This window comes from Nelusetta ayraudi, unplaced genomic scaffold, assembly GCF_046127955.1.
Source record: "Nelusetta ayraudi isolate G7.1 ecotype Tasmania unplaced genomic scaffold, CSIRO-AGI_Nayr_v1 ptg000014l, whole genome shotgun sequence".
Classification (NCBI taxonomy): Eukaryota; Metazoa; Chordata; class Actinopteri; order Tetraodontiformes; family Monacanthidae; genus Nelusetta; species Nelusetta ayraudi.
Window position 1 is genome coordinate 690,728 of NW_027466064.1, and position 24,959 is coordinate 715,686.

Below are 24,959 nucleotides of genomic sequence, written 5' to 3' on the forward strand. Positions count from 1 at the left end.
GACCGCCGTGACATCACGACCATCACCTGGGTCAGCTGACCGCCGTGACATCACGACCATCATCTGGGTCAGCTGACCACCGTGACATCACGACCCTGCCGTCCTCCAGGTAACTTCCTGTCCCCTCCAGGTAACTTCCTGTCCTGTGTGTTTGCTGTGCAGCTGAACTCAAGCTTCAGACCTTCAGCGGCTTCCCGCCTGACGGAACTCACTGAAGGTTTGATATCATTCGCTGAACACGAGCGACATGCGGACCAACGGACTTTATTGCGTCAGGTGTGAGACGGAAGGAGACGGCGGCAGCTGTTAATGGAACGTTTATTAAAAAAAAGTGACGGAGGCATGAGAGGAAGGTGTCATTTACAGCCCGACTCACTGGGAACAGTTATACACAACATTTACACAACCTGTACAAGCAGCGTCTCTGCTCAGAATAACTTAAAATACGTCTCTCTGGAAAAGTGCAAATCCTTCAGCTGGGACGTCTGGGGGCGTGGCCATGGCAACGGGGGAGGGGGGGCTGGGACGCCTTCACGAGCACATGTTTGGCGTGTGTTTGACTATGTACAGCATCAAGTCGCACGTTCACTACAGACACCACGTGACACCGAGGGAAGTGTGAACGTTGTGGCGGAGTCCATCCAGCCGGGGGGCTGGGGGGGGCACGTGTAGTGTTACAGCGCAGACACCAGGGGGCAGTGTAGCTTCTGGCAGCGCCTGCCTGAGTCCACAGTCGTTGTTTGGGGGGGGGGGGGGTGATGGGGCTCTACAGTCTCTACAAGCAGCCTCCTGATTGGTAGGCTAAGGGAAGGAGGCGGAGCCAGACATGCTTCAGTGTTGTTGACATGCAGCGATGCAAGGAAAGGAGGCCACGGCAAGGAACCAGGACGCACCAGCCGACCCGGGGGGGGGGGGGGGGGGGGGGGGGGCCTAGGACTTGTGCTCCGCCGCCGCCGCAGACTGGCCGGAGCTGTCGGGCTTCAGGATCTGGTAGGTGATGAGGTACTCGGGATAGGCCTGCAGGGGGGGCACAACAGCACAGCAGTCATCAGCTGACCACCCGAACCCTGTCGGTCCAGTCGGCCAATCAGAGGCCGCCAGGCAGCCGGTCCGTCTCTACCTGCTCTCCTCTGTAGATGACATATTCAGCATAGGCCAGCCCGTTGACGCTGGGCCGGCCAATCACAGAGTGGTGACCCGGGGGGGCGTGGGCCATCTTCATGGCGCTGAACTGCAGGAAGGACTTCCCCAAGGTCACCCGGCAGAACAGCATCTGCCTGGAGGACACACACACACACACACACACACACACACACACACACACACACACACACACACACACACACACACACACACACACACACACACACACAGTTCTAGGAGTGATGGAAACGCAGCTTGTGTCTCTGTGGCAACGGTCCAGGTGCGGCGGTTACCTGTGGCACAGGTAGCAGGAGCGGTCTTTGTGGGCGGGGCAGCCGGTCCCGCCTCCGATGCCGTACACGTACTGGTTGCTCTTGGAGGAGTTCTCCGCAAAGTAAATGCCGGCGCCGAACATCCCGCCGATGTAGGCGTGGCGCTCGTCGAAGCCTTTGTGGATGATGGCGTTGATGAAGGGAGAGCCTGCGGAGAGAGGACGGGGGGGCGGGGCCGGTCAGTCAGAGGACACTGGGGGGGGGGGGGGCAGTGCGGATGCTCGCCTACCGTGAAACAACATGCGCTCGTTGTGGTGGTTGTGGTTCTCGTCGGCGATCTCCTTTTGCCGGTGGGTGTAGCGCTCCCGCAGCTTCTTGTTCACCACCTTCTGGATCTGCAGGAAGAGCACAGAGGGCGTCAGGCCCGGGAACTGCGGCCAGCTCCCCCTGGTGGCCGGCAGCGGGGGCGCTCGCTCCGCACCTTGATGATGTTGTATCTGCTGAAGACGCCGCCGGCGTTGCCGCCGTCCCGGTGCTCCCTGATGGTGCTCTGCATCTGCGAGAGAGCGGCGTTACTGACGGCGAGCGATCAGGTGATCAGGTGACCGGGGGGGGGGGGGGGGGCCTGACCTACCTCCTCCTCCACGGACTGGTACTCCTTGTCGTCAGGGGCCAGGTCGATCAGGACGGTGCCCTGACTGGCACAGTGGAATGTCAGGTAGGGGTTGGCACCTGGACACACACACACACACACACACACACACACACACACACACACACACACACACACACACACACACACACACACACACACACACACACGTCACTACAGCATCACCTCTTTATTAAACCCTGCCAGCCTGAGTGGGAGTCTGTGTGTGTGTGTGTGTGTGTGTGTGTGTGTGGCCCCTCCCCCTCACCTTGCTGCCCCCCCAGCAGTCTCTCGACACCTTTGATGAGTTTGTGTCGGTGTCCGTAGGCGTTGATCCCGATCTCCTTCAGCTCCTCGTGGCCCATGTCAGCCAGGACGTCCAGAGTGATCTGCAGGCAGCAGCGTCAGTCACACACAGTGACACACACAGTGACACACACAGTGACACACACAGTGACACACACAGTGACACACACACACACACACACACACACACACACACACACACACACACACACACACCTGCTCCCTCTCGAAGATGTCCCTGAGGTGCTCCAGGCCGAGGCTCTTGAGGAACTGGCTGATGTTCATGTCCAGCATGGTCACTGCAGCAGCAACATTGTTGCAGGTGGTTACAGGTGGACTCCGCCCACAGTCGCCCCCTCCCCTCCCTTCCCTCACTCTACTCACGCTCGCCGTCCTTGCGGTCGGAACCGGCGGCGCCGTCCGCCACTCCGGACGAGCCGGCGGTGGCGCCGGCGCCGGCGAGGTCGGCGAGCGGCCCGGCCAGGTTGTCGACGCTGCTGGCGGCCGACAGGCAGGACGGCGTGGAGGCGGGCGAGATGATGGCGGCTGCGGCCGCGCTCACCACCGTGGCCTGAGGCTTGAAGCAGCTGGGCAGCGCGTCGGGCGGCATGGCGTCCATCAGCAGGGCTCTGATGTCATCAGCCTGGGGGGGGGCAGAGACAGAGAGGCGGCGGTCACATTACCAGACGGCGGCTGCTGGAGGAGGAGACGGGAGGAGGGCGTGGCCAACCGTGGCGAGGTCCAGGGCCGTCTGACCCTCCTGGTTCTTCATGGTGGGGTCGGCGCCGTGCGCCAGCAGCAGGGCACACAGCTGGGTCCGCCCCTTCTGGGCCGCCTCGTGCAGCGGCGTGAAGGCCCACTTGTCCGTGGCGTTCACACACGTGTTGTACTTGATGAGCAGCGCAGCGATGTCCACGTGCTGCGGGGGGGGGCAGAAGGTCAGAGGGTCACAGAGAAGGAGAGAGGGGGGGCGGTGGTACTGACCCCGTAGGAGGCAGCGTTGTGCAGTGGGATCAGGCCGCCTTTGTCCTGGGCGTTGACGTCGGCTCCGTGCTCCAGCAGGTACTCAGCCACCTCCAGGTTGTTGTAGCCAGCTGACAGACAGACAGACAGACAGACAGACAGACCATGGTGAAGCTGCCTGGGGCCAGGTGTGGGTCCAGGTGTGGGGTCCAGGTGTGCGGCCCAGGGCTGCAGCTTACCTGCCAGGTGCAGTGGTGTGGAGTTGCGGCCCTGGGTGTCTCTGCAGTTGATGTTCTCTGGGGAACACAGCTTCTGCACCCGGGCCAGGCAGCCCTTCTTGGCAGCGTCCAGCAGGGCGGCGTCGCCCCGCAGCAGGTCCTGGATGTCCGTGTCTCCGTCCTTCACCATGTCCAGGGGCATGTTGCCGTCACGGTTCTTCTTGGTCGGGTCGGCGCCGTGCTGAGTGGAGCACAGGGATGGAAGTCAGGGTCAGGACCAAGACCAGGACCAGGACCACAATCAGGATCAGGATCAGGATCAGGATCAGGATCCGGACCAGGACCACGATCAGGATCAGGACCAGGACCAGGACCCCCCTCCTCCTCCTCCTCACCTTCAGCAGCAGCTTGCAGATCTCATATTTGCCCTTGGCGGCGGCCTCGTGGAGCGGCGTGAACTTCCACAGGTCGGCCACATTGACGGAGGCTCCGTGTCTGACGAGCAGCTCGGCCACCTCGTAGTGTCCGTAGGAGCAGGCGTTGTGCAGCGGGACCAGGCCGCTGCGGAGGCACAGGAAGCCACGTTAGAGGACGGTAGGGGGCGGGCTCAGAGAGGCGGCGGCGGCGCAGCACCGACCCCTTGTCCTTGGCGTGGACATCGGCGCCGTGGTGCAGCAGGAACTCCACCACCGCCACGCGGTTGTAGCCGGCGGCGAAGTGCAGCGGCGTGGAGTGGCGGCCCTCCAGGTCCCGGCAGTTGACGTTCTGAGGACTGCACAGCTGCTGCCGGGGGGGACAAAGCAGGAGAGACGCTCAGCCAGGAGCCGCACAGGAAGTGGACCCGGCCGCCAACAGGAAGTAGTGTGTGCCAGGCCACTTCCTGGTGGGTCAGCTGACCTGCACCGTGTCCAGGTCTCCGGCCTTGGCCGCCTCCAGGAACCTGTAGTCCACGTCAGAGTTCCGGGTGGGAACGTTCTCTGTGGGCGAGAGAGAGAGAGAGGGAGAGAGAGGGAGAGAGACAGAGAGAGAGGGGGAGAGAGAGGGAAAGAGAGGGAGAGAGAGAGAGAGAGGGAGGGAGAGAGAGACAGAGAGAGAGAGAGAGAGAGGGGGGGGGGGTGAGAGAGAGGGAGAGAGAGGGGGGGATGAGAGAGAGAGGGGGGGGGAGAGAGACCTTGAGATCTTCACTGGAAGCTTTTCAAGCCCACAGAGTGGCGATGTGGGCGGGGCCTGTGCGTACCGTTGAGGATCTGCTGCACCGCCTCGTTGCCGGTCTGTGCGGCGGTGAAGCCCTGCAGCGACACCACTGACGGGTCGGCGCCGAAGCTCAGCAGCAGCTTGCAGGTCTGGATGTGTCCGGCCAGGGCGGCCCGGTGCAGCGCCGTCTGACCCAGGGTGTCCACGGCGTTCACCTGCAGGGGGGCGGAGCCACGGGCCGGGTCATAACACACACACACACACACACACACACACACACACACACACACACACACACACACACACACACACACACACACACACACACACACACACACACACACACACACTGAACTCACCTTGGCTCCGTGTTTCTGCAGAACCTCCAGCACGTCGTTGTGAGCTCGCTCAGCAGCCACGTGCAGCGCCGTCATGAAGCTGCAGGGACAAACAGGAAGTGGGCGGTCAGGTGACCGTCCAGGACGGCCCCCCCCACTCTTCCCCCACCCCCCCACACTCACTCCTTGTTCTTCTCGTTGATGTTGGCGCCCTTGCGCAGCAGCAGCTCCGTCACCTGCTTCCTCTTGGGGTGCGGCGACGCCACGGCGCAGTGCTGCAAACACAGTGGGAAGTCAGAGTCAGTCACATGACCACGGCCACGCCGCCGTCAGCGGGGGGGCACGGTCTCCTCACCAGCGCCGTCTCGTTGCTCTGCGGGTGCTTGAAGCCGATGATCTCCGGCGCCAGCGTCTTCTTCACCTTGGCCACGTCGGCCTCCCGGGCCGCCTGCAGCAGCGAGTGACCTTTGAACTCGTCTGGGGGGGGGGGGGGGGGGGTCAGACGGCGAGAGGCGGGTGAGGGAGTGAAAGCCAGAGTGAGAGAGAGACGCAGGGGGCGGGGCACTCACAGCTGAGGCGCTCCTTCAGCTCGGCGGCGGGCGCCATGTCCACGGCGCTCTTGCTGTGGCAGTTGAGCAGCGCCGGGTCGGCGCCGTGCGCCAGCAGCAGCGAGCACACCTCCACCCGGTTCTTGGAGGCGGCCTCGTGGAGCGGCGTGAACTGCCACAGGTCCATGGCGTTCACACAGGCGCCGTGCTGCCAGATCGGGGGAGGAGTCAGTCAATCTCCCATTATGCATCTACACACATGCACGGGCAACCTGCGGCCACATGAGGCCCTGAGAGCCTTTCAACTAACATCAACACATCAACACATTAACAGTGAGGCCCTGGTGCTCTGCTGCCCCCTGCAGGTCCTCCACACCACTGCAGCCACCACACCTACCACCAGGCTGCTACCATCGCATCTGGTACCGCTGGTCCAAATGAGGACTACCGACCAGCGGGCGCAACGCCAGGGCGCATCAAGTCCAGGGGTGGACAAACTACGGCCCGGGGACCATATGCAGCCCATAAAGCTTTATAATCCGGCCCTGAAGCCAAACTACAAGAACCGATATCAACACACAGTCATCAAAGAGCTGCACCTCCTCCAGGGTTCCACTGTTTCCACAGTCACTTCAATAAAGAGCTCAACACCCTGGAGGTTCTAGGTGGTTCTGGAGGGTTCTGACAGCTAAACACCCTGGTGGTTCTGGATGGTTCTAGGAGTAAACACCCTGGAGGTTCTAGATGGTTGTAAGAGCTAAACACCCTGGTGGTTCTGGGTGGTTCTAACAGCTAAACACCCTGGTGGTTCTGGATGGTTCTGGGTGGTTCCAAGAGCTAAACACTGATTTGGTTGCAGCTTTGCTTCTTTTCCAGTGACATTACAGCAACAGGTTTTCTCCAGGATAGATGGTTTCCTCCTCCAGAACACTGCATCCATCTGCTGCTGTTCCGCTACCCCCCCGGCCCACTGTACAACCCACTGTAGAACCCACTGTGACCCAGCAGTCCAGGAGTTTGGTCCCTGGTTCCGAGGCAGGAACCTACTTTGAGCAGCAGCTCAGTGACCTCGTAGTGTCCGTAGGAGCAGGCGTTGTGCAGAGGAACCAGGCCGCTGTGGAGACACACAACCCGGTCAGTCACCGCAACGCAAACACCAATCGTGTGACAGCAGCAGCTAGGCTCCGCCCACCCCTTGTCCTTGGCGTGGACGTCGGCTCCGTGCTGCAGCAGCAGCTGGACGATGCGGACGCGGTTGTAGCCCGCGGCCAGGTGGAGGGGCGTGGACTGCAGAGAGAGAGGAGGGGGGGGGGCGTCAGTGTCACATGACCTTAGGGACCCTGCCCGAGTGAGAGCCGGCGGCTGATTGGCCGGAAGCGATGCAGATCCACAGTCAGCTGCAGACTCGTCCAGCTCCCAAACATCTCCGTGGCCAAATCGAGGTTCCTGAGGGGCGGAGCTACGTTGGCAGGGAGGTTCGGTTCGGCATCAACTGACCGCACTTCCCATGATCCTCCACCAGAGCAGCCTCGCCACTTCTGGTCGCATCAGGAGCCAGTTTCAGCAGCAGCGAATCAGCTGCCCCCCTGCAGGAGCCTCTGGGTGCTCCGCCCCTTTCTGAAGGTCACCTGGTCAAACTGCTGTTGAAGGCCAACCGGCAGAGGAAGCGGAGAGACTGCAGCAAGCGGGCGGAGTCTTTGTGTTAGAGCAGAAGTCGGCGATCGACCAATCACGGCCGACCAGACGGCCAGGAAGGCGGAGACAGACGTTAGGTCAAAGGGCAGCGACACGGCTCACTTCACACTCATCATGCAGCGACCGGCTGGAGGTGGGATGGCAAGGTTACCATGGAGACCAGGTGGTCCACTCAATGGTGACGTCACACCGCCACAGACACACCACAGACAGGATGCAGAGGGGCGGGGCCTTCAGCATGCATGACCGATCAGTGATCAGAGCGTCGATCGTATCGACGACGAGTCGGAGTGATTGACAGCTGGAGGAGAGCAGTGAGTGTGCAGGAAGAAGCAGGCAGGGGGCGCTCACGGGCCCGTCAACGTCCCCAGATGATGATGTCACCGTGAAACACACACACACACACACACACACACACACACACACACACACACACACACACACACACACACACACACACACACACTGCTGTAGTGATGTGGATTAACGAGTGGCAGCAGCTCATTGGTCAAATCAGATGATGGATTAAAAGGGGTGGAGTCACATCAGCACCAACTGTCGTCCACTTACCAGCATTTTTTGGGATGTTGACTGATCAAAAGTTTGCAGAGCCACACGGAGAAAACAAAACGAAAACAACAAATTACTGACAGAAGCTTTTGGACACACATGTCACGGTGAGGCCACGCCCCCCCGCTACAACCACTGTAATCATCACCTCATCATAAAACATCAGAGTTCACAGTGGATGGACGCGCTGGTGCAGGAAGCCTCCCGACCTGCGGGGGGCAGTGTGGCTGACAGCTGCTACAGAGGAAGCCTCTGATTGGCCGCAGGTTCATCAGCTGTTTTTCAGCTGTGAAAAGCAAACTGCTGACACTGAGCGTGCGCCCCCCGCAGGCCAGCGGTGGAGCAGCTTCTTCCAGCTACTTCCTGTCTGCACAGCAGAGGTGAAGGACGCTAGCAGCAGCAAGCTAACCCTCACCAGCCGGCTCTCTCTGGATTGCTCCCGGCTCAGACTAAAGTCTGGGAGGACTAGGGGGCCCTCTCGGGGTCTGGAGTGGTACTGCAGCAGCCTCTCTAAACATCTCCAGGATGAAACAGGTGAAGATCTTTGCTGTGCTGTCCTGCGCTACGACCTCTCGATATTCCATCAGCTGTTGCACAAACTGGAGGAGGAGACCATGGCTTTGGACTGATGGGCGCCACACGACCGTGCAACACAAGGATGGCGGTGGAACCGACGATCGATTCTATCTTCTTTATTTTCTCCTCCTATTTTGGACTTCTGCTGAAGCTAATTTGCCTGAACCTGCAAACCTGTGTTAGCCTGTTGTACTCTGACAAGGTGCTCACATATCGCCCAGGTGCAGTCGGACAGCTCGCATCTTACGCAGCTTCATTTTCCATGAAACATTCTTAAACTTTAGAAACTTTGGCTCGAAGTTTCCAGAACCTTTCCTAGAAGAAGAGGTTCTTCTTCTCTGCTTTTCTGCAGAGTGTCAACAACGAGCGACACCGCCACCCTCAGTGCTCAGTACAGCACTGCAAGAGTGTAGCCATTATATTCTCCAGGATGTTGTCCGCAGCTTCAGAAGGTCAAACTACACACAGGTAGTTTGGACATTAAAAGAGCATTTCAACACTTTTTGAATGTGTTCTCGGCCATCCAGTAGTTGATAATCCTCCCAACAGATATTAATTCCAGTTAGTGATGCACCAGAGTCAGCAGGAGAAGGAGAAGAAGGTGGTTCCAGAAGGTGAAGATGGACAGAAAATGAAGGAGTGAGATACAGAAGGACAGTGGAGCTATTTGATGATATTATCAACTGGCCCTCACCCCCTAACCCTGACCCTAACCCTGACCCTGTGGCTCTGAGCTTCAGCTGCTTGTGAGGAACCTCCACTCCACAGTGATTGATAGGCGGCTCCTTACCTTGCGGCCGTCACTGGCGTGACAGTTGACGTTCAGCGGCGTGAGCAGCGCCATCAGCTTCTCTTCGTTCCCGCTCCTGCAAGACAGGAAGTGACCTCAGGAAGTGACCTCAGGAAGTGACCACAATGTCGGACATTATCCTAACGACCGCAGCAGCTGCCAGAGATCCTGTTTCTTCTCCTCCTGCTGCTCCACTGTTCAGTGCACAGCCTGAGACCCACGTCAGTGATGTCACAGAGGCCACTGAAACCCCTCCCACGTCAGTGATGTCACAGAGGCTACTGAAACCCCTCCCACGTCAGTGATGTCACAGAGGCCACTGAAAGCCCTCCCAGGTCAGTGGCCGCACTCTGTGACCACCTTGTGGTTGTCCCTGTTCAAACGAGTCCAACTCACCACCAGGTTTACCAGCAGGCTACAAACAGGGAGCTAAGCGAATCCCCTCGACCCCAACACCATACCACATGTGCGACAGGAAGTCCGGCCCCTTGCTCACCTTGCAGCTTCCAGGAGTTCGTCCTTCTTGTATTCACCTGGATGGGATCAGAGCTTCAGGTGAGACCACGCCCTCTGAGACTGTCTGTTGTTTAACAGGTGGAGTCATGTGACCCGTCCCCATGTGGCCAACTCACCTGTCAGGACTGCTTTGGCAGAAGGATCCGCCAGGTCCAGGGCAGACTTTCCGTCGGTGTTCCGGATGTTTGGGTCGGCTCCGTGTTGCAGCAGCACTGAAACAGGAAGTCCGGTGTGAATCTACCGTGTGACAGGAAACACACGGGACACTCTGTCAAGCGGCGGCGGCAGCGGCGTCGCTCACCAATGCAGACGTCGATCTTGCCCTTAATTGCGGCCTCGTGTAGCGGCGTGTAATTCCAGTTGTCCCGGGCGTTGGGGTCGGCTCCCTGACACAGCAGCAGGCCGACCACCTCGGCATGGCCGAAGGAGCAGGCGTTGTGCAGGGGGATGAGCCCGCCGTCGTCCCTGGCGTGGACGTTAGCGCCCGTCTGCAGCAGGTGCTCCACCACGTCCTTCCTGCCGAAGCCTGAAGCAGCAAGTATGTTCAGAGAGGACCGGAAGACGAGAAGCAGCCCGGCCAGCAGGACGAGGACAAGGCGACAAGAAGCTTGTTAAACCTGCAGTCAACTAGTTAGCACTGCGGTGAACTGGTTAGCACTGCAGTGAACTGGTTAGCACTGCAGTTAGGGAGACAGCGCTGCAGTTGGCAGGATAGTGCTGCAGTTAATTGTTAGCATTGTAGTTAGCTGTTTAGCACAGTAGTTAGCTGGCGATCACTGCGGTCAGCTGATTAGCACTGCCGTTGGCTGTTTAGCACTTGTATAGTGGCTCCGCTGACAGTAGTCATCCTCGCAGTGATGACGTCAATCAAAACACCAACTCACAAGCTGCGCGTGCTAGCTAACTGTGGTGTGTTTCTGTTGTATTTACTGTACCGTAATTACGCTGTCGAGTGAGTAAACGGCACATTAATATACTGTACAAATCCCTATTCAGTCTGTTAGCTCGCACACGGTACTATTCCTCATCGGTACAGAGAGTTGGCATTGTGGAAAAACAGACTCTTTACAGTTTGTTAGCCTAGCTCGCCGTTAGCCGAGCTGCTCTTTACCCGCAGCGAAGTGCAACGGAGTCGACTTCCGACCGGCCATGTCCTTCGCGTTGACGTTCACCGAGTCGACGAGCCTTTTCACCCGGGACACGTCTCCGTTGCGGCAGGCCTCGAACAGCTCCCTGAAGGCCCCGCCGATGCCGCTGCTGCCCTCGCTCGGGCTCGGGGCCCCGGAGGCCGGGCTGGAGACGCCGCTGCTGCCCCCGCCGCCGGAGGCTGTCGTACTGAAGCTGGCGCTGCTGGCCATGGTCGGGCCCACCAGGTCCGGGGAGGCCCGGGCCGCCTCGGCGCCTCCGCTGCATTCCCTCTCGGTGTCCGGAGCTCCGGCGGCCGAGGCCAGGAGGGCCATCGGCGGAGAGGCCGGGGGGGCGGCCGACAGAAAGCCGCTCCTCGGCGGGGACTGGAGGCTGCTGTGCTGCGAGGGGCGACGGGGCACCGCCATTACAGCGGCTCTGGCTGACAATAAGGAGCTGCCTCTGACTTCCGGTGAAAGTGCTGGCGTTTCCGGTCAGCTGATTCCTCTCAGGATGTAAACAGCAGACTATCTGTTCCGGAGGGTCCGAGGCCGAACTGGACGGTGGAACCCGCCCATGGTTCATAAACAGTAGACACTGAAACTGATGGGTTTTGGTCAGAAACATTTTTATGGTTTTGAGACAATGACTGCATGACGTCATTCCACCAGCTCGTTTGGATGGATGGATTATTCTTCCATCCATCTTCGACCGCTTCATCCGGATGAGCCCCCCCCCCACAATAGGCCAAAAATGATGTCCCGTGAAATGTCAACTGGTTGTGATAGCAGAGCTCCCAGGCTTTACAATGAGACCTCACATGTCCATTTCTACTGTGTAGTTTAGTCACATGTCCACCTCAGCACAGACATATGATTCGCTCAATGTTATATGTTGAACAGTGTTGGGGTGAACACCGCCATCTAGCGGTCAAAATGTGGGATGAGAAGAAGCACCGCGGCGAATGCGGCGAATGCGGCGCCAACTTCAGCGTCGTATCCGGAGTCGGCTCGCGGGGGCAACATTGTCAGACTTGCCTGGCCCCAGTCTCCTCCTCCAGCTCCTCCAGCGGGACCCCAAGGCCCTCCAGCTGGCCTGGCTCTAACTCGGGGTCTCCTCCCGTTGCGTGGATGAATTATCATTATTATCTGTAATAGGACCACCAGCAGGTTTGACTGTTGACCGGAACAGCACCTGTCGGTCCACCTCACACCGGAAGCTTTCACTGTGCTCAGTTCTCTTCTCACTTGAAAAGTTCTCCTGGTGTTCCTGGAGGAGTTCAAACATGGTCAGGTTCTGCCACACTGCAGAACATCTCCAGAACCTGGTTCCACCTGAGGACTATCTAACGCTTTGGAGTGATTCTGTTCCGATCAATCAGCAACAATATGTCATCATGTCTTCCTGATCCGTGACAATCACGGAATGAACACAGGAACTGATGAACTCTGGAAAAAACATTTATTTTCATTCTTTCAGTGCAGCTGAACAACAACACCACAGATGCAGCCAGCAGAGGAAAAGCAGCAATTACAGTCAGTCAGCAACAATCAGTGTGTCATTTGTCCAGGAAAGAAAGGAAGTTTTTCCAATTCAGCTCTATTTCTATGTTCCTCCTGTTTTGCTCTTCAGCAGTTGGCCCGCGCTTTAGTGTCATGGTGGTCTCAGGCTTCTTGCTGCTCCCAGACACTGGAGAGAGAGCAAAGAGCAGAAGGTTCCTCAGGTCTGAAAGTGTTGGATGTGGCAACATTCAACATGAATATCCCATAAATATTAAATAGTTCTTTGCTAGATGCCACACATCAGTACATCCTGTCCTCAGGAGGAGCTTCAGGTCATCAGAAGCTCCAAATTTCAACTGCTTCCTGTTTGTTCCTCTGCAGCAGAGACCTTAAATGTCCCTCTCTATTGTGTATCAGACTTTATAAAACCCTTGCACTCAGCGGCACTCACTTCTGGGTCGTAGAAATTCATAGCTGCTGCTCCTTGTCAGAGGTAGGTAGGTGGGAAGTTCTGTGAGGAGAAACAACACCAAGGTTGAGTGAAGGCAGTAAACAACAGGCTAATCATCTCAGGAACTGGACTTGGACCATAAACCACAAGTGTTAGACTGATAACGAGAAACACCAAGATTCAGTGAAGGCAGTAAACAACAGGCTAATCATCTCAGGAACTGGACTTGGACCATAAACCACACCGCTCTCTGTTGCTTCAGTTTTTCTGAAATATTTCCAGTCCAGTGAAGTGAAAAAAGTTCCAAAGCTTCAAAGCTTGGATTTATTTCAACATCAGTTCACATCTGTTTTCAACATAGCGACGACTGTTGGCCTGTGTCCTCAGTAGACAGTGATACTAACCAGTCATTCAGCTCAGTTCTACTGACTGTGAGTGTGTGTGTACCTGTGAAGGTCCTGCTCAGTCTGGTGGTCAGGAGTGAAAGCTGGTTTCGAATGTTCAGTAACGTGAAGTCTACACACACACACACACACACACACACACACACACACACACACACACACACACACACACACGAACACACACGTTTATTCCACAGTAGTTGAACAGAAGAACAAAGACTCATTCTTAGCTCATACTTAATAGAAATACTTAATAGAAATCAGTTCTTGTTTTTATACCACTTTCAGTTTTATTACAGTAATTAAAATTAGAAACATGTTTTTCCAGCATAGTAGTAAGTATAGCAGACATTAGTTAAGCAGCTGAGATCAAGGTAAAAAAAAAGGCGTTCTGTGAACATTGTGAGGCAGAAACATGTTAAAATGGTGGCATTTTGGGGTCCATGAAGGAAAGCAGGCTGAGAAGAGAGGAGTCAGTGTGGACGGTTCTTCTCTTCATACCTGCGAGGATCCTGGTTTTCATGCTGAACCCAGGAGGTAAATCCATCGTTTGTATGAGTGAGTAGTTGGCTGTGCTGTCTATCAGTCAGTATACACAGCAGGTTCAATTAGCTGCCACTGCTGCTGACACAGGTGCTCCATGGACTCGTCTTCACAAATACAGAAGCAGCTGACAGAACAACACTACTTATACGTGTCAGTTAAACTTGAACCAGCAGAACCAGAGTGACCTTTCAGTTTCTTCACAGCGTCATCATTGTACATTAACTTCACTTTATGATGACATCAGAAACCTGACTGAGCCGTTACTGGACTTCAGACAGAGTTTATGGGCCACAGTGCTGCTTATAAAGTGTCAGAGGCAACCGAAGCACGCTGTGACCTTTGACACTTCTGCTCCATCATCAAACATTGGCGTTGGCGATTTGTCCGGTCATGTGACCTTGACCTCCAGGCTGCTGCATGATGAAGGTCAGGCGGGACGACCCCTCTTCCCAGAACTGGAGACTGACTTAGCCTGGAGACAGCAACAGGTCGTCCTCCAACCGGGCCGAAACCCTGACCGGAGCCGCGACCACCCCGACACCTGGAGGAAGCACTCAGGACGGCGTTGCAGGCTGCTGTGATGTCACGGGTCACATGACCTTACCTTTGCGTTTCTCCGCCTCGGCCAGGCAGACCGACAGCATCCACTCGGCGGCCGAGGAGCAGCCCAGGACATTAAGCCAGGACCAGAACCTGGACCAGAACCAGACACGCGGCGGGATGCCGAGCTCCACCAGCACAGCCCCCTCTGGTGGTGGGAGCCGGTCCTGCGCTGCCGTCAGGGCACCGCAGCGACGAGGTTCAGCCCGTCGGACGTCCACTTGCTTCCTGGACAGCAGCGTCAGGACGCTCTGCCACACTGGCCCCGCCCCCTGGGAGCCCGCCAACAGACGCACCTCCACCTCCACACCCTCCTCCACCCGTCGGTAGCCCAGGACGGCGGCCTGCAGCCAGAACGGACCTTTCTTCAACTCGTCCACAGGCTGCAGGCTCGTCACACTTTGACGCAGCAAACAAAGACCTGCAGGCCAAAACAAGCACCATGAAGCCACAGGCAGGGGGCGCTGTCCACTACTACCACTGGTCTGCAGGCAAGAAACCACACAGGAAGTAGAGCTTCTTTCATTTGACTGAATGACTTTAAATCAGGGGTGGGCAAACTGTTTGACTGGTGAGCCACAGTGGGTTCTAAATTTGAAGTTTGAAAAAAAAAATACATCACGGGAAAAAACAGAAAACCTTTGCTTTCGAATCAACAACAAAGTGTTTGTCTTTGAAGTCCACAGTATTCAGCTCTTTATTGAAAGGACTCTTAAAACAGTGAACAAACAGATGAAAGGCAGCCACTTTATGATTTACTTACTGTTGAATGAAAAAAAAGCTTAACGGGCCATAGTTTGTCCACGCCTGGTTTTGAGGTTGTTTTTTTTTTTACCACTTGGTCAAAGTCAGAGACAAACTGACAACTGTCCGGCCAATCAGAGGACAGGACGGTCGCCTCCCCCTGACAAACCTGTGGGTCGGAGTCTGAAGCAGGGGTCCGTCAGAACCATCAGCAGCAGCTTCCGGCTCAGGAACAGCAGGAATCCCAGCGGGACGTCCCGGAACTCCGAGTCCGGGTAGTCCCACCCATAGCCTGTAGCACTGCAGTAGCTCCTCAGCAGGGGGCACTGCAGCCTGGGGCACGCGCGCGCGCGGCGGGTACAAACAGCCAGCCCTCCGGCCCGCGGCTCGCCTCGCACACCGGAAGTAGAGGTAGGCGGCCGCCGGGAGGCTGCTGCCGCGCAGCACGCTCGATTTCAACAGCTGGTGCGGCCGGTAGACGTGGACGTAGAGGATACAGAGGGAGCACGCGGACAGGGAGGCGGCGACACAACTCTGTACGCTCCCCATCGACACACGCCGCCACGGACACACACCGGAAGTACGCTGACAACAGCAACTAAGCGATGTGATAGGCTGCGGGGGACGGGGAGCGGGCAGGGACAAACAGAGGCACGCGAAACGTGAAGTTGTTTTTTTTAGGAACGTGAAACAAAGACGAGATACAGGCGGGGAGTTTTTATTACAACATTTAATCATCAGGTCAACATCATTATTATTACACTACTACCACAGTCCACCCTGACAGCTGTACACTGGCGTTCTGTGACAACACATTCAATCCAAGAGTCACTAAAGGATCCTCACTGAGGGCCTGCTGACGTCATCAACATTCACATTCACAATGTGTGTGTGTGTGTGTGTTCCTGAGAGGATGAAGATGTCTCTTCTTCATCATCCAAACAGCAGCAGCAGTACGATGCAGACGGCGTTCACAGCGATGAGAGGAACTGAAACACAGCGTCGCACTGTCACAGCCTGCGTCACTCCAACATTTAACACATACATGTAGACATGTTTCAATATATGTGTTTGTATGTACACACACACTAGCAGTCAAAGGTTTGGACACGCCTTCTAGTGCAACGTTTGTTTTGCCTTTACAACTTCCTCCACTGCAGAAACTGAAGACATCAAACACAGCCGCAGATCTGCGGATTCTAAACTCTAAACACGTTCATTTAAAGTTGAAATATAAAACATGTTTGAGTGATTTTATTTTACACTTATTGTTTCCTCCATGATTCCCTGTGTGTTCATACGCAGTTCTGATGCCTTCAGTGAGAAGACAGTGGAGTCCACACTGTTGACTGCTGGTGGAGATACACAGAGGACCATCATACATATTGATATCATGTGTGTGTGTGTGCACACCTCTCATGACGGTTCTCACTGAGCGGACCAGGTTCATCAGCTGAACTTTGACCCCTGGTTCCTCTCCGAACCCCCCGACACTCTGGTCCATTCCCCAGCCGACTGGCGACACACAACGTCAACAACAACAGAACACTGATTATTATTATCACGCCATACTGTAATACATCTTTATGATGTTTATTGTATTTGTTGGTGTAATTATATCGTTATTTTTTCCTAATCAACGCTTAAATGTGACTTCACGGGACACCGCAGCTCGGACGATCCGCCGGCTGTTGTCGTTAGCCGCGGTGCAAGCTAGCATTTAGCCGCTGTTCTGTTCTGTTCTGGCGAGACTGGGCGGTATTAACGTCCGCTGGCTTCCTTTACTTACTCTTACACAGGAACCTCTCTTCGTGCAGGACAGCCACGGCGTTCACGCACAGCACCGCGGCCTGGATGAGGGAATAAAGCGTGAACGCCATGTCGCGTGTCAGCTGTGCCAGTGCCTGTGTTGGCTAACGCGGATGACGTAGACCGCTACAGAATAGTTGTCACAGCGCCGGTGCGACGAGGCGGAAGTGTCAAAGGTTAAAAGTGACACTTCCGCCTCGCTCTGCGTCAACACGGTTGACATGGAAACTGGAGACCAATCACAGTGTTGGTGCAGTGGAACTCAGCGAGAACACAAAGTAAATATGAAATCACACGAGTGCCATTTCCCCCCCATGTGTCTTTAGCATTAAATCTCAATGTGATTTCATTTATTCTTCTTATTTCAGTTGTTCTTTCTAACAGATGTTTTTTAGTAATGGCACTCCTGTGATTCCATACACTTCAGTCCCGATGAGCTCACAATCTTCAGACTCGCTTCGTTACAAAGCACTCGGCTTACTCGTGCTTTGACCACTCGGGGGCGTGAGCGCGAGAAGTCCTCCATGGGCTGGACGATCCTGAGGCGTGACGTCAGGAAGCTACACTGGCCTTCCCCCAGGTCTCTCACCTGCAGATCTATTTCCAGTGTGAGAGGAAGTGAGGAGGTGGGGAGAGCAAGTGAGGAGGTGGGGAGAGGAAGTGGGGAGAGGAAGTGAGGAGGTGGCGAGCAGAAGTGAGGAAGTGGGGAGAGGAAGTGAGGAAGTGGCGAGAGGAAGTGAGGAGGTGGCGAGAGGAAGTGAGATGGGGAGAGGAAGTGAGGAGGTGGCGAGAGGAAGTGAGGTGGAGGCGAGAGGAAGTGAGGTGGAGAGAGGAGGTAGCGAGAGGAAGTGAGGTGGAGAGAGGAGGTGAGGAGGTGGTGAGAGGAAGAGAGGAGGTGGGGAGAGGAAGTGAGGAGGTGGCGAGAGGAAGAGAGGAGGTGGGGAGAGGAAGTGAGGAGGTGGCGAGAGGAAGTGAGGTGGGGAGAGCAAGTGAGGAGGTGGCGAGAGGAAGTGAGGAGGTGGTGAGAGGAAGTGAGGTGGGGAGAGGAAGTGAGGTGGGGAGGAGGTGAGGAGGTGGCGAGAGGAAGTGAGGGGAAGTGAGGAGGTGGCGAGAGGAAGTGAGGAGGTGGCGAGAGGAAGTGAGGTGGGGAGGAGGTAAGGAGGTGAGGAGGTGGCGAGAGGAAGTGAGGAAGTGGCGAGAGGAAGTGAGGAGGTGGGGAGAGGAAGAGAGGAGGTGGGGAGAGGAAGTGAGGAAGTGGCGAGAGGAAGTGGCGAGAGGAAGTGAGGAGGTGGGGAGAGGAAGTGAGGTGGAGAGAGGAGGTGGGGAGAGGAAGAGAGGAGGTGGGGAGAGGAAGTGAGGAAGTGGCGAGAGGAAGTGAGGAGGTGGCGAGAGGAAGTGAGGTGGGGAGAGGAAGTGAGGAGGTGGCGTGAGGAAGTGAGGAGGTGGCGAGAGGAAGTGAGAGGAGGTAAGGAGGTGAGGAGAAGAAGTGAGGAAGTGGCGAGCGGAAGTGAGGAAGTGGGGAGAGGAAGAGAGGAGGTGGCGAGAGGAAGTGAGGAAGTGGGGAGAGGAAGTGAGGAGGTGGGGAGAGGAAGTGAGGAGGTGGCGAGCGGCGCCGTGTGAACAGCAAGACAAACAGAAACCCGTGAGAATAAAAATCTTTATTAGTGTTTTCTGAACTCTGCATAATATGCCACACGCCTGAGAAGCTCGTGGTGAAGAAGAGAAGAGAACTGCTCTAGCAACAGCGCCCTCTACTGGTAAAACAACTGCCACGTCTACTGCACTGACTGTTAAATACACACACACTGGACTACTGTTATGTTTACGTAGGTCAGCTCTGCAACGAGTCACATTCATGTGTTCACACCATGAGGGGGGGGCGGACGCTGAGCCGTCCACTACACCTGCTGTGGGGGGGGGCAGCCACCAGAGGGGGGCGGAGTCCCCTCTATCGGTCCGCCTGCTCAGTCAGACGGCGAGCCAGTGGGCTGAGGCAGCAGCAGTGTTTGGACTCAGGCTCCGGCAGTTGGGGGTGGCGACATTAAGATTCATCTTTTATCTCACAATCAGAGGTTTGGGTGAGAGGAAAGGGAGGCGACCCTCCTCCCCCCCCCCCCTCCCTCTCCCTCTCCCTCTCCCTCCTCCTCCTCCTCCTCCGTCTCCATGGCAACGGCTTCAATAACAAGGGACCACAGGAAACTTGAAGTATATTTATATATAAAAATACATGAGAATACAAAAAGTAGCAAAAAAAACAACAGGGCTAAAAACAGAATGAAGTCAGTGACACCTTCTGAGAGGGGGCGGGGCTTAGCGGGTGTTTTCTCAAACATTCCTTTTGGTCAATTAATAAATTGTCTTCCACGTCCAGAGTTTACAGGCCCATCCTGACATTTTCCCCAGAGGACCAGGAGAGGGCGCCATCTCTGCTGAGTCAACTGACTGGGGGGGGTTGGGGGCAGGGCTTCAGTTCTTCTCACTCATTAATTGAAGAGAAACTGAGCGCTGACAAAAGATTTTTTTGGTTTGTTTCCTTCATCCCAAACAAATGCAACAGCTCATCAGGAGAAGGAGAAAGCAATTTGAAAAACAAGGTGCATGATGGGTAACAAAGTGCCAAATTCTTCACTGAAAGGTGTGTGCGTGTGTGTGCGTGTGTGTGTTAAGGTCCCACAAACACAATGAAGAATGTTCTTTTTCCATGACGGACTCACGACTTTAGAATTTGATGATCACATGATGGGCTACCGTGTGTGTGTGTGTGTGTGTGTGTGTGTGTGTGTGTGTGTGTGTGTGTGTGTCTCTCAGGGGTCTTGGGCTGTTCAGGACATACTGGAGCATCTTGCAGACGGAGAGCCCATCTGGGTCAAGACCTTGTCCAGCCACTGGAGGGGGCCGTTGAGGTGCAGTTCGATCCAGCAGGGGGTGCTGGTGACCGTCTGCCGCCTGCACACAGTGAAGAAACACCTCGTCGTCACGCATTCGCTCCAAACCAGCCCCTCCCTACTGGTCCAAACCCAAGTGGGCGGAGTCTGAGCTCTCGCCAAGGCCACTCCCTCAGGAGGCTTCAACCTCCATTAGCTTGACCTCCTCAGCTGGGAGGAGGGGGGAGGGGGGGTCACATGACACTGGGCCAGAGAGACAAGAGGTCATGTGACATGAAGGTGGGCGTGGCTCACCTGTACTCTGCCCCCCAGCCTTTGACGAAGCTCATTCTGATGGTGCACATCCTGGTCAGCTGGTAGACGGCCTCGAAGCCCTGGTTGACCGACTGGGCCAGCAGGGCGGCGAACTCCTGGTTGTTGAAGATCTTCAGATTGCAGCCTGTAGGGGGAGACAGAGAGCGTTGTCCATGACAGTTTCTCACAAAATAAAAGCAGTGCTTCGGAAGTTTTGACAAAGTACAGCTGTGACTTGCAGGCGTTTCCATTCAACGCTGTGAAGGTCATCGGCCGCAATTCACAAAACATCCTGCAGGATTTCACAACAACTACGTTTGCTGTTGTTTGTTTGCTGTCCAGGACGGTCGCTCTCGTCTCCCCCCTACGTCCAATCATAACGCACCGTTCTCACTGCTCAGTCAGCTGCTCGGCTGTTTCCATCAACACTTCTTATTGACATAGTCAGCTTTTGCACAATTCTAGGGGTGACGGAAAAACACAGACAGCATCTGCTCACACACACAGAGAGCCGGCCAGACAGACAGACAGACAGACAGACAGACAGACAGACAGACAGCTGACCACACAGACAGACAGACAGACAGACAGTCAGACAGACAGACAGACAGCTGACCAGACAGACAGCCACAGACAGACAGACAGACAGCCAGCCAGACAGCCAGCCAGTCAGTCAGACAGACAGCCAGCCAGCCAGCCAGCCAGCCAGCCAGCCAGACAGACAGAGAGACAGTCAGTCAGTCAGACAGACAGGTGACCTGGGCTGCTCACCTGGAGGAATCTTACAGACGGTGGCTGGATGCCAGCCGTACCGCTGGTTGCAGTTTGGACTCTGGACAAAGATGGCGCTGTCGCTGAGGCACTCGGCAAACACCTCCCCTCCGATGTAGTAGAGGCGGACCCCCCTGCCTGTGGGCGGAGAGACAGTGGAACAGTGGAGGAGGGCGGCAGGCAGCAGGAGGCTCCTCCAGGTGAGGCCTCACCTATGTGTCTCCTGGTCATCTCCACCGTGGCGTTCCTGTTGACGTTGGACAGCAGGCCCAGGCAGAAGCGCTCCGAGTTGGAGGGGTCGGTGAAGCCGTCCACCGTCAGCGAGGGCTGCGAGGCGTGGAAGGTCTCGCCCACCCGCTGGTTGAGCTCGTAGTAGGCGATGGAGCACCAGAAGGCCGGCTCAGAGTAGGTGACCGGCTGCAGGTCTGCACAGGACGCTCAGGTCAGACACTGTGTGTGTGTGTGTGAGAGAGTGAGAGTGTGTGTGTGTGTGTGAGAGAGTGTGTGTGTGTGAGAGAGTGTGTGTGTGTGAGAGTGTGTGTGTGTGAGTGTGTGTGTGTGTGTGAGAGAGAGTGTGTGTGTGTGAGAGAGAGTGAGTGTGTGTGTGAGAGAGAGTGAGTGTGTGTGAGTGTGTGTGTGTGTGTGTGTGTGTGTGTGAGAGAGTGAGTGAGTGAGTGTGAGTGAGTGAGTGAGTGTGAGTGAGTGAGTGTGTGAGTGTGTGAGTGTGAGTGTGTGTGTGTGTGTGTGTGAGTGTGTGAGTGTACCCATGCTGTGGTTGACAGGGGACAGTGTGCTGGGCGACAGCTCTGCTGGGGAACCTGCAACACAAACAGGAAGTCACCTCCTGAACTCCTGGGGGAGCAGCAGCAGCAGCAGCAGCATGTGGCGCTGTGGTCTACCTGTGTCCATGCTCTGGTTCATCTGCTGGTCACTGGCTTCTCCGTCCTCGCTGATGTAGCCTGGAGGAGGCGTGTCTGACCACATGACCACAGCAGGCTCAGGTTACAACACAGTAGCGGGTGATCAACTTAGGCCCCGCCCACCAAGCGTGCAGGTGACCTCACCTGGTATGTAGTTGTTTGGGGGCTCGATGCCGGCGGGGAAGTTGGTGTTCTCTGGGATGGAGTGGGTGTAGTCGTCCAGCAGGGGGAGCTCCGGCAGGACGTCCGAGTGTCTGGGCACCAGGACCGGGGGCAGCACTGCGGGTCGGAGAGCACGGGGTCACATGATCCAACCGGCAGCTCAGCGGCCTGCGGTGGCGGCGGCGGTGGGGGCGGCGGTGGGGGGCCTCTCACCTGGGGTCTCCACCCTCTGGTAGTGGTAGGGGTTGATGCACACCTCGTCCTTCTTCAGGTGGAAGGCGTACTCGCATGCCTCCACCGCACGCAGCTCGTGGTGGCTGTGCAGGTCCGGCCATCGCCACAGGCGGCAGTAGAGGACGTGGGGGAGGCTCTTCCTGTGGGACACCTGCAGACGGCCGTCCAGGGACCTGCAGACGGGGAGCGGGCAGAGAGTTGAGCCCAGGCGTGTGGTGGGGGTCTGACCGGCAGGAGGCAGGACACTCGCTCACCTGGTCTGGTCCGGGTAGCCGTAGAGGCCCGACGAGTCCCACTGCTCTATCGTGTTGGTGCTGCCCAGACCCCAGAGCTCCGAGCAGCTGCTGCACAGGCAGGAGAGACTGGGGGTCAACACCGGGGGGGCGGGCAGACAGACAGACAGACAGACAGACAGACAGACAGGCAGGCAGGCAGGCAGGAGAGACTGGGGGTCAACACCGGGGGGCGGGCAGACAGGCAGGCAGACAGACAGACAGGCAGGCAGGCAGACAGACAGACAGGCAGGAGAGACTGGGGGTCAACACCGGGGGGGCGGGCAGACAGACAGACAGACAGACAGGCAGACAGACAGGCAGGAGAGACTGGAGGTCAACACCGGGGGGGCGGGCAGACAGGCAGACAAGCAGGCAGGCAGGAGAGACTGGGGGTCAACACCGGGGGGGCGGGCAGACAGGCAGGCAGGCAGACAGACAGACAGGCAGACAGACAGACAGACAGACAGGCAGGCAGGCAGACAGACAGGCAGACGAGACTGGGGGTCAACACCGGGGGGGCGGGCAGACAGGCAGGCAGGCAGACAGACAGACGAGACTGGAGGTCAACACCGGGGGGGCAGGCAGGCAGGCAGACAGACAGACAGGCAGGCAGGCAGACAGGCAGACAGGCAGGAGAGACTGGAGGTCAACACCGGGGGGGGCAGACAGACAGGCAGACAGACAGACAGGCAGGAGAGACTGGAGGTCAACACCGGGGGGGGCAGGCAGACAGACAGGCGGACAGATAGACAGACAGGCAGACAGATAGACAGACAGGCGGACAGATAGACAGGCAGGCAGGCAGGCAGACAGACAGGCAGGCAGACAGGCAGGAGAGACAGGGGGGGGGGCAGCGCTACCTGGGGAGGGTGCAGCAGCGCTACCTGGGGGGGGGGATGGTGTAGCAGCGCTACCTGGGGAGGGTATAGCAGCCCTACCTGGGGGGGGGTGCAGCAGCCCTACCTGGGGATGGTGACACACTTGGTGTTGCAGTTCTGGCTGGTCACGGCCTTCTCCAGCTCGTCCAGCTGGCCGCTCTTCTTCAGCTTCTTCACCAGGCTCTTCACCACCTTCTCGCACCACTTCTCCTCTTGCTGGCCGTTCTGCTCCCCGCCGCCCGCCCCGCCGGCGGACTTCTTCCAGCCCAGCAGCCGCTTGACCACCGGCGGAGTGAACGGCAGGATGGAGGACATGGTAGCTGGAGCAGGACACAGGGGACAGAGAAGAGCTGCAGGCCAGGCCCTGCTCCGGTGGGGCCCTCAGTCACAGGGTGGGGACACCTGCAGGAAGTCACACAACAACAACAACAACATTACACACAACACGTCGAGCTTCTGCACAGTGAGTCCAACAACTCAGACAGTGAGGCGATCGAGGAGCAGCAGGAGCTCCGACCGTCCAACAACCCCAGCATCCTGCACAGCCCGAGCAGCAGCAGCAGCAGCAGCAGCAGCATGACAAGCAACACACTGGCGTCATCGGTCAGTCGGCACCGCTGTTGTGTCCCTGCTGGTTTCCTCGCCGCACAGCTGCGGATGTGCTGCGCCGCCGTCAGCAGATGTGTCACAAATTCACAGCGCATTCGCTGTGGTAGAAGTGGGCTGCGACTTGAAAATTAATTGTTGTGCATGTTTGTGAATTCGTGTCGAATCTGCTGACTGCGGCGCAGCACATCTGCAGCTGTTCGGCGAGGAAACCAGCAGGGACACAACACCGGCGGCCCCGGCGGAGCTCTGGGAAGGCCGGCGGCTAGCTAGCTGCCAGCCGGGCAGGGTGGAGGTGTGAGCCGCCTCGGACCAGCAGCCAGCCAGTGGGCCGGTGTAGCTTCAGTCGGCGAAGAGATTTTCAGCTACATGGCGGCGGCAGCAGCAGCAGGTTGTTGCACAGTGTTGCTCCACTTGGCTGAGCTAACACTAGCCTAGCCTGCTAGCTGCCCGCTTGTTGTCAAAAATCCTTTTGTTGTGATCGCGGAGAAAAAGCCCCAGAGCGCAATCACACACAGCTGGACTCGGTCTCCGAGTCTCGGCTCGGCCGGATCCGGCAGTGACCGTGAGGTTCTTCCAGTGACGAAGCAACACCGGCCGAACCTCCGCATGCCGCTCCTTTATTCGCATTGTTTTGTGTTTCTGAGCGGACTAAAAAAAACATCGACGCGGTTCTGAAATGAGTTAGCATCCTCGGCCAACTCTCCCAAAGTGAGCTGCCGGCTAACGGAACCCCCGTCGCAACACAACCCGCTCCAAAGTGCACAAAGTGGAGGAGAGCAACTGTGTTACCCCGCTATGAGCGTCCTGAGCCCGGCTGGGAGACGGAGAGCCGCCCTGAGACGCTCCAGAAGGTGTGCAGACTTTCCTCCTGTTGCTAATTCTGACAGGATTCTCCTCTCCTCAACTTGCTACGGCAGCTAGTCAGGCTAGTCAGACCGGAACGAGCATACGAACCTGCTGGCTACGTAC

At 56.9% G+C, this 24,959-nt stretch overlaps 4 protein-coding genes across 6 annotated transcripts; all 4 read right to left on the reverse strand.

The window, feature by feature from the left end:
- Positions 1-301: 301 nt before the first annotated feature.
- Positions 302-11,389, reverse strand: LOC142886126 (poly [ADP-ribose] polymerase tankyrase-1-like). Of its 2 annotated transcripts, XM_076023058.1 has the most exons (28): positions 10,893-11,389; positions 10,083-10,307; positions 9,898-9,993; positions 9,762-9,798; positions 9,266-9,341; positions 7,900-7,920; positions 6,827-6,921; positions 6,682-6,748; positions 5,656-5,842; positions 5,442-5,563; positions 5,270-5,361; positions 5,108-5,186; positions 4,792-4,963; positions 4,452-4,531; positions 4,192-4,337; positions 3,950-4,115; positions 3,576-3,795; positions 3,358-3,467; positions 3,104-3,292; positions 2,758-3,016; positions 2,590-2,672; positions 2,336-2,456; positions 2,050-2,147; positions 1,897-1,971; positions 1,705-1,810; positions 1,437-1,623; positions 1,121-1,277; positions 302-1,017 (listed from the first exon to the last, which is right to left on the reverse strand). In XM_076023058.1, the coding sequence occupies exons 1-28, from the start codon at positions 11,332-11,334 to the stop codon at positions 931-933; spliced, it is 3,795 nt and encodes a 1,264-aa protein (XP_075879173.1). In that variant the 5' UTR covers positions 11,335-11,389; the 3' UTR covers positions 302-930. The 2 variants fall into 2 exon arrangements, with proteins under 2 accessions (XP_075879173.1, XP_075879175.1); XM_076023060.1 differs by lacking the exon at positions 7,900-7,920.
- Positions 11,390-14,063: 2,674 nt separating this feature from the next.
- Positions 14,064-15,607, reverse strand: LOC142886141 (uncharacterized). The gene is made up of 3 exons (XM_076023082.1): positions 15,323-15,607; positions 14,414-14,830; positions 14,064-14,350 (listed from the first exon to the last, which is right to left on the reverse strand). The coding sequence occupies exons 1-3, from the start codon at positions 15,360-15,362 to the stop codon at positions 14,277-14,279; spliced, it is 531 nt and encodes a 176-aa protein (XP_075879197.1). The 5' UTR covers positions 15,363-15,607; the 3' UTR covers positions 14,064-14,276.
- A 248-nt stretch (positions 15,608-15,855) lies between these two features.
- On the reverse strand, positions 15,856-17,103 carry LOC142886140 (immediate early response 3-interacting protein 1-like). Its single transcript, XM_076023081.1, has 3 exons — positions 16,943-17,103; positions 16,567-16,668; positions 15,856-16,142 (listed from the first exon to the last, which is right to left on the reverse strand). Exons 1-3 carry the CDS (start codon positions 17,031-17,033, stop codon positions 16,087-16,089), a joined length of 249 nt encoding a protein of 82 aa, XP_075879196.1. The 5' UTR covers positions 17,034-17,103; the 3' UTR covers positions 15,856-16,086.
- Positions 17,104-19,159: 2,056 nt separating this feature from the next.
- LOC142886145 (mothers against decapentaplegic homolog 2) lies at positions 19,160-24,937 on the reverse strand. 2 transcript variants are annotated; one of them, XM_076023089.1, is made up of 11 exons: positions 24,780-24,937; positions 23,467-23,783; positions 22,483-22,569; positions 22,208-22,401; positions 21,977-22,111; positions 21,812-21,886; positions 21,677-21,730; positions 21,125-21,337; positions 20,913-21,050; positions 20,142-20,286; positions 19,160-19,908 (listed from the first exon to the last, which is right to left on the reverse strand). In XM_076023089.1, exons 2-11 carry the CDS (start codon positions 23,694-23,696, stop codon positions 19,785-19,787), a joined length of 1,395 nt encoding a protein of 464 aa, XP_075879204.1. In that variant the 5' UTR covers positions 23,697-23,783; positions 24,780-24,937; the 3' UTR covers positions 19,160-19,784. The 2 variants fall into 2 exon arrangements, with proteins under 2 accessions (XP_075879204.1, XP_075879203.1); XM_076023088.1 differs by having other exon boundaries at positions 22,483-22,572; positions 24,780-24,936.
- Positions 24,938-24,959: the final 22 nt, after the last annotated feature.